The sequence below is a fragment of the Stegastes partitus genome, unplaced genomic scaffold (genome assembly GCF_000690725.1).
Source record: "Stegastes partitus isolate 25-593 unplaced genomic scaffold, Stegastes_partitus-1.0.2 Scaffold28, whole genome shotgun sequence".
In the NCBI taxonomy this organism is placed as follows: Eukaryota; Metazoa; Chordata; class Actinopteri; family Pomacentridae; genus Stegastes; species Stegastes partitus.
In genome coordinates, this window is record NW_007577759.1 from 994,158 (window position 1) to 1,002,777 (window position 8,620).

The 8,620-nt window shown below is 42.3% G+C and overlaps 1 protein-coding gene across 1 annotated transcript; it reads left to right on the plus strand.

The window, feature by feature from the left end:
- The first annotated feature begins 3,397 nt into the window (after positions 1–3,397).
- On the plus strand, positions 3,398–3,950 carry LOC103369585 (insulin-like). Its single transcript, XM_008298336.1, has 2 exons — positions 3,398–3,578; positions 3,793–3,950. Exons 1-2 carry the CDS (start codon positions 3,398–3,400, stop codon positions 3,948–3,950), a joined length of 339 nt encoding a protein of 112 aa, XP_008296558.1.
- The last annotated feature ends 4,670 nt before the right edge of the window (positions 3,951–8,620 follow it).

Consider the following 8,620-nt stretch of genomic DNA (forward strand, 5'->3'; position numbering starts at 1 on the left):
ATTTATTTCACATAGACTGCTTGTATTCTCAATATCACCCGACACTATAGTTGTCACTTCACCCCACTCTACTCTTGAAACCCCAGCAAAACCAGTATGTTGGCATGGATATACATAAGTAGCCATGAGACGTAAAATTACGCTAAATTCAGGCAATAGGTTGTGCTCTCGGTTAGAGAAAACTGACTCCCTGCCCCCAGCGACTGAAGAAGAACACAGAGTGCAACATGTTGCCAATTCCATCTGACATCAGGCGAGCACTTTATTGATTGGAATTGGAAATATCTTATGTAAACAGTGGTGGGCTTAGCGGAAAAACTGGTAGTATTTCCCATTGTTAGATTAGACCACATATCCAGGGAGAAAAAGGGTAGTATGCATGTCACAAGTGAAGGAATGCTGTGGCATATTAAAATTTGCCTTTGGTTCACTTCAGTGAATAATGCATTAAGGGGAGTTAAGCTTGCATTGGCTCCATCTATGCTGCCTCAGTCAATCCTCATAACTGATTGCGGCAGTGAGCCAAAAAAAAAAAAAAGGTTTCATTCAGGTTTTAGGACCAGTAGGTAGAAGCTGCACTGGCACCAAGATTTTATAAGCACCACTTTAATCTCACCATTACTTGTTTTTTTTTTTTTTACACTCTTCAAGTTGCTGAAGGTGGGCAGCAAGTTCAAGAGGATCAGTAGGAAAATAAGAGATCAGGTCAAGGAACCTTTAAATCCTACCTCTGCAAGGGAACTGATGTGGAACTGATTCAGCCCACGTGGATTACTGATCACTACCTGGAATACTTCTCTAAAATACGGAGACAGGCAGGTTTTTCTTGTTAATTCAGGCCAGAAGCAAACAGAGAAGAATAAAGGACACACGTGAGAGTTATTTTTTCTTTTTCAAAAAGGGGTAAAATGGGAATACTGGGAACTCGGCTGCATGTGTTATGACATACCTCACAATGTGACCCAGAAGCTGATTTCCACAGCAATACCCTGCCAAAAACTTTTCCTGCCTGAATCATTTAAAAAAAAAAAAAAAAACCTGCTCACTCTTTGCTGCCAACTGAGAACTCGAAGGGACCATCACACTCTGAGCCATCAGCGAACCAGTGTGATGGATCACTGCCACTCAAAAAGACCAGTCGGACCACACAGTCATTCTGCTATCACCCTTCAGTGCACACCGACACATAGGTGCTGTCTTTGCATTTCACGTTCATGGAGCATTTCAAGGTCTTGGACAGATATAATTCCCACCTCTGTAGATAATAACAATACCCTAATCCCAATTTGTCATAGTTTACTCAGTTATGATTAGATCAAGGGTGATTATGTATTTCCTCAAGCTTATAAGAATCTAATTCCCCAACATAATTTACTCCCTTGCTTGCCCTTGCTATTGACTCCTCTCCGTGTTGCAGTCTTTTGATAAGAGTCCCACCAGTGTACAAGAACTGGGAAAACCGCTTATTATTGGGAAATTTGTTTCACATACAGGTATTTCCAGACAATATTTGGCACAGCACAGAGTGTCTGGAGTACCAGTGCCGTGCTTGCTTGGAATAGAAGTGGTATGGATAGAACTCTCCAGACACACCACGGTGTCTTGATGATAAATGTTGTCCAGGTAAGAAGAATTCTTCCCTCCCGACAGTGACAACAATTACAAAGGCAGTGGATGACATGATTTAACAGACCAAGTTTATATTAATGTATTTTATCTTGTATTGTCTGCAGTGTGTTTATTATGCTAGCATTTTGTATGCTTTTAGCCATTTTGTAAATCTTAAATGAGCCGTACTTAAATAGCATCTTTTAACCTCAACTAGGTTCAACAAAGTGCTTGACAGTGTTTGTCAGTCCCACATTCAAACTCCAGTTTTGGCAGAGCTGCCATCCAAGGTGCTCTGCTGCCATCAGGGGCATCTTGGGGTTGTCTTGTCTTGCCGAAGGGACATTTCAGCATGTTAAGGGGCCAGGGATCACATTGTCAGGTTTGCGATAAGTGACCAACCTGCTGTACCACCTGATCCACAGCATACTATGTGCAAATTTGCATGTAGTATGCCCAAGGTTCAAAACAGAAATGGGTTTTCCCAGTTTGGTGTGGAAGAACTTGACTGGCCTGCACAGAGCCCTGTCCTTTCCAATCCTGTCCAGCATCTTTGTGATGAATGGTTACACTAACTGTGTGCCAGGCCTTATCGGCCAACACAAATGGCCAACTTCAATAATGCTCCGACTGAGAGCAGATGCCTGCAGCCAGACTCGCAGAATCTTGGAACAAGCCTCCCAGGGAAGAGCAGGAGCTGGTGTAGTGAATTTTAATTACCATGCTCTTGGAATGAAAGATTCAACACACATATGAGTGTAATATTTTGCTGTCCACAGGCTTCTGCCCATTTAAAGCATGTTAAGTAAGTGCAAACATCATATATTTCAGGAAATCATTTGTAATTTAAAGGTGTCAAGTTTCTAAAACAGGAGAATAACTTTTTCTCTAAGGCTTAAGGGCAACGTGTATCTGCTGCATGACTTGAAATGCAAAACAGAAGTTAGTGGAGGTACTGTTGCTAGGATAGTTTGAATCATCTAGTGAAAAAATACGTATTCATAGAATTGTCACAAAATTGCAGCTTTTTTACAATGGTGCTTGGAAATAGGACAAAAAAAACATTCTTTCAAATTGTGTGTTTTAGAACAAAATCCCTCCATGGCCACGTGCCTGTTTGAATAGTACATTGGGATCCTAGTGGCCTGCTGCTCAACAGAAGCCGGGAGGTGATGAGTATTTTTCAGTAAGAGGTGATCAGATCATGTTGGATCATTAGCTGAGTTTGTTTTACTAAGTGCTGCAAAGTGTGTCCGACAAACCAGTCGGTCAGAACTAAACTGTCACGTAACATCTGCTGACTGGCAACTTAAGCATCAACTCATCTGTCTGCACGCATACACAACAGCGGGCGTGTCCAGGTGGCAGTGGGAGTATTAATGGAGAGGGGACCCTCAGTTCAGCGTCACACCAGCTGGCTCTTGAAGCGCTAATACTGCTCCTCCACACTTGATCCATCTTCTACTCTTCCAACTCTGTAGGTGAGCTTTTCTCCTCTTAAACTATCTATGCATCCGTCTTTTTCTTCTCTAATTCAATGCGTCTGACCCATCTTCATCCCATTTATACATCTCTGCATGTCCTCCTATTCTCCAAATTCACTTGATCTTTTCCTCCACTTCTAATTTTCTTCCTTACCCACTCTTCTTCTTCACCTCTTATCTCTTTCCCATCTTGACCTGAGCTCAATCATTCCCACTTCTTGTTATTGTTTCGGCCTACAGGGAAACAGCTTTCCTGCTCCTGTTTCCTCATCAAAAAATGTTTGTGTGTTCAGCTGTTCACCATTATGGCAGCACTCTGGCTACATACTGCCGCCCTGCTGGTCTTGCTGGTCATGTCATGCCCGGGCTCCCAAGCCGTTTCCGCGCAGCACCTGTGCGGCGCTCATCTGGTTGATGCCCTTTACTTGGTCTGTGGGGAAAATGGTTTTTCCTACAACCCCGGGAGCAACAACGACCGAGCGCTGCGTGAGACTAACAACAACAAAACACTTAACACTCGCAGTATTACATTACACTTCAGTTATCTCTAGACTCTACAAAACTAAGCAGCAATTTAAAGTACCATATTTTAGAGCGGCTTATCCCACGACCCTGGCCTCAGTTCAATCCCTCCAAGCTTTGTGTGTGCTAACTTTACACCAGCATGATGACTTTTGCCCTTAACTATCTGTCCCATCAGGATTCCTCCCACCAAAGGCAGGCAGATCGGCGGACGAGAACCCGGCCCCAGTGTTTGCCTTTAATGAAGCCATGGCGTTGTTGGCGAAACCCAACATTGTGGAGCAGTGCTGTGTCCGGCCCTGCAGCATCTATGACCTGTCCACCTACTGCAACTGAAAGAGCAAGCTCAGACGCCAGCACTTAGCCCTGCCATTTTTTCTTCCTAGCTTTGCTTAGCATGGCTTAGCTTCTCAGCTAACCGAGCGTGCAGCCACTCCCTCGACTCCCCAAACAAGCCGGAGACCTGCAGTGTTGTGATCTCTCTGTAAAGCAAGCTGTTTCAAGTGATGTGATGATAAATTATGTTTCCTAGAAAATAAAGTTCTCAAAATTCTCAGCAAATCGTTTTATTTTCAACCACATAATGAGTGCAGTTCAGGTTACTTTGGTAATTGCAAACAAACAGCTGTGTTGCCAGTCAAAGGGAAGTGATTTCTTGCACTCTCTGTTTTTCTTTATCACTCAAGGTGCAATCAACATCCTACCTGTGAGCTCAGATGCTGCCCTCACTGAGCAGTTTGAAGCGAAGGGTCGAATCTTAACCTTAGCTTTGCCTTGTCCAATAACAGGGGCTGCCTGTTTGGTATGAAATCAGCCACAATCAGAGTCAAGCTCAATCATTTATGATTTTAAATGAAATGAACTAATTAGTTGGGTTTAACTTCTGAGCATTTTAGTAGTTCTTCAGAAAAAGATGTGTGAAATAAAAGAGTCTGTTGTAATTGTTTTTTGGGGAAAACTTTTACAGCACCAGTGGAGACAGTTGGACTGAATAAAATGGGTACATCGTGTAAGATGGATAAATGAAAAACGTAGCCAATATTTTTTTTTTGTGTGCAAATAAGCCATAAGGCAGTGGTGTTTGTTTTTTTTTTTTTTTTATAGTATTAATAATTTACTATTAGTTGCTTATACACCTTTATCAAGCATTGTGTGGTTAGAAGTTGGTGTACCATGCTGCACACCCTATAGAGTGTTGTGTTAATTAGTATGCTTATAGATGATATGAACAAGTGCAAGTATACTATCATTAGTTGGGTTTCAGCAACCCAGACTTCCCTCCTTGACATTCCACACTGACAAAAAAAAAAAAAAGCTGCTCATGAATGGACATGTGCATCTAACTGTTGCCAGTTTGAAAAGATGGTCAGTCAGCAGTTCAGGAAAATTCTGTTGGCACCTTGTCTTTAATGTAAGTGCAGTTTGATGGTGACAGTTCAGAACAGCAAAAACTCTCCCCTGTGGGTGGTAGAAGTGGCCAAGAAATATAAAAAGAAAACACTCAGTTCAAGGCATACACTGTATCATATGGCTGTAAGTAGTCTTTTTTTTTTCAAAATGAGCTGTGGAACAAATATGTAATTTTGTGTGTGTGTGTGTGTGTGTGTGTGTGTGTGTGTTTTCTGTCACATTTAGCAGAGATCAGCACTCCCCCCTGCTGGCTACTCTGCAGACCTGCTGCAATTTAAACGTGTCCTTTGAAGCCTCTCAAACACTACAGCCGCAGAAAGAAAGATTTTGCTCAAGTTGAAGATCCATCTAAACGGCCTCCGTCCTTCGAATTCTTTTATGGGTAAGTGTAAACTCAAAAGTATGTTATAAATAGCTCTTCTTGCTCAGTACTCCCAAATTTTTCCCACTGAAATACATACTGCTGGCTGAGTTCTGTGTTGGATAGAGAGCGAGGCTTCGTAATTAGAGCAATTACACAGTTTAATATGACTATTACAAAGCTGAGTTCTGTGGTAATAATCATAAAGAAAATGTATTAGGGATTCAGTAGCATACTGTCCTCTACTGAAGACTAATGGAAGGAGAAAGAGACAGAGAGTCTCTTAGTATTCCACTTGAGACACTGTGCCTCCATATAGTCATTTCCTGTTTGAGCCTTATCAGGAACAACCTGGAACTGCACTCCAGCGAAGCCTCACGCAGCTCCCTCTGCTCACCTCCTGCAATTCCATCTCTGGTTTATTTCTCCCCTCTTTTTTATCCCCCCGTCTCGCTCTCCCTTTTCCCTTCTTCTCCTCTTCTCTCACTTTCACCCTCCCTCACCGCCCGTGCAATGTCATGATTAGTATGCTAAGAACCAGTAAAGCTTTACCTGGACATCAGTCACTCAGACAATCAGTCAGCTGTCCCGCTGTCAGTCAGTCAGTCGGCTGATCAGTCCCCCGGCTCACACTCTTTGTTGAATTACTCATTCAATTGCTCGGTTGGTCGCTCAGCCATCTAGTCGTTCAGTCTGTCGTTGTTGTTTTTTGTTTTTGCTTCCCTTCTTTTGAACATACTGAGAAACATACAAGACTGGGACGTACAGAAATAGACATATCAGAAGGGGTAGGGAACAGTTGCTCTTTTATTTTTATTCTTTTCCAAATTCTCCTCCCTCCCCATTACAGAGCTGGCTTGAGCTCAGAACAGCCAAAAGGGCTTGTTTGAGCAACTGCTGAGTGCTCTCTAGGACAGAAACAACCTCAAGTGATGGTGATATTTCACCAGAAAGACGGGGGGAGGGTGAAGAGGGGGAGCATTTCTTCTGACAGTAACAATCCTCGCTTATGCATCGTGTGTCTGGAAAGACACAAAATACTTCACGTGGCGCTTGCAACCAGATGGTACTGTACAGCGTTGGCCTAGAGAGCAGTGTGTGCTTTTCTCATGTTTGTTGTTTTTGCTACATGCGAACAGATGTTTGACAGTTGCTTCGGAGCCTCAAGATTCACAATCCCGAAACTGTCACCACGGCAACAACGGTAGTCGTCTGAATTCAACAGAAAAAATCAAAAAGAAATGAGTCTCTAATTGTCTGACATTTGCTTACTTTTATGGCCACTTTTCGGCGACCCTTTGCGGGATTAGAAACGTCCCTCTGTTTGTTGCAGTAAAGGTTAAGAGTAAAGAGATACAGAGTGGCAGGTAGAGCAAGAGACTGATCCCTGTTTCTCCCATGATTACATTCTGTTCAGGCCCTGTTGCAGGGAGAAGGAGGAAGATCAAGCTTCGGCCACAGAATATGAATTTTATATCTGCAATGCAGCCAAGAGGTGCTTTCATGTAACAGCTTGCCTTGGCGCTGGACAGTAAATATCAGCTGTTCCTGTGTGGCAGCTGATTTGTATGAATTAGAGCTCATTGGTTTCATGACAAATGACTGCGTTGCTATATATTTTATTCACACTGTTGATACGCTTGACTGCGTTGGAATGAGCTCGAAGTTTTGGTTGTTTTATGTTGCCATAACGAACAAGATCATTATATATATATCATAACACTAAACATTTTTGTTGATCCCGGTGGATGTTTTTTCTTTTTTATTATTATTTTAGAGATCATTGACATTTCAGTGAAGTAGAAGCAAGAGTCATGCGTTTGGGTGTATAGCACATGGTCAAGTTCTAGCTTGTTGTAATGAAATATTCATGGGCTGGTGCATGTTTCAGTCACAATGGGCTATACTGAATGAAAGGTCATTAAAGTCCACCCAGGAGCAGTGTGATGGATGAGTGGGTAAATGCTGACAGGTCCTTTCTATTGCCTAATCATCAAAAAGGTTTCACAAAGTCATATAATGAAGGCGCTTTTGCCGGCTTAATTTATTTAAGTGGTGGATTCTTAAGTGAAGTAAAGTTTATTACAGCAGAAAAACAGAGAGAAAGGAAGGGAATCCTCACGCATTATTTCAAAAGTAACAGGCCGAGGTTTATTATCTTCCAAAAACCCTGTCGTAGTAGAAGATGCACGGTTAAAGTGTTCATAATGCACATCTTTATAGTGTGTATTCACCATAATTGCTTGTGTCATCTGTGAGACTGCTTCTTGACGTCTCCCATAAGAAACAGGCGACGTTCCAACAAATGCAATAAGATGTTAGAAAGGGCCAGCTGATAGAGCAGCAACAACATATCAGACTGGTTTAAATCAGCCCTTGGGCCACAACCAGGCCTTGCCAAGCGTATTCTTTCTTACTCGTTTCTGCCTAGACCAGGCTCAGGAATTAAGTGCTCTCTCCACATAATGACACGTCACCACAGCTCCAAGGCATGTAAACATCTTATTACACAATAGCTACTTTTTCTTGATTGCAGAGGGGTGCTGTCTTGCTTTTTCTCCTCAACGATTTTGTCTTTTCCACGTCGGTTGACCCAGATGTAGTCTACAATTTGTCTCCACTATGTTTCAGCACATTGTGGTTGGTGTATCTGCAGATCTTTATAGGAGAGAAACAACACACATTCACTCATTGGGCTAAAGCAAAGTCCCTGAAGAGCTGGTTCACCAAAATTACAGACAATATTTTCTCTCCTACCTGTTGTGGTATTTAGCCACAGCATCAAAATATGACATCTAACAACATGTGTCTACTTACCCTGGAAAATCCACAGACCTTGATGTGAATTGCTTTCTTTGAAGAAAGAAAATCCTTTAAAAACTTTGTGGATTATCCTGAGCAGCGGTTCCACGACCCCCTCACAGGGTGTAAATCTAAGCGCTCCCAAGATGATTATCTTGGTGGAATCGATGGAACTCGACCGAACTTAAAGTTGCATGGAGCTGTATTGACAGTCAGACATGTATTGAATGAAACTTATTGAGTGTGATGATTGCTAGACCTCATCTACGATGACAAGCAATTTAGGTTTTTGAAACATTGCCTCTCACCTGTTATTTCACATTGATCAAGGCTACAGTTTTTATCAATCCTGTCGCTTTGGATGAGAGTCACGAAATTAACCTTCTGAACCTCTAGCAGCTTGGTGGCTTTTTTTTGTATTCGACATGTGAAC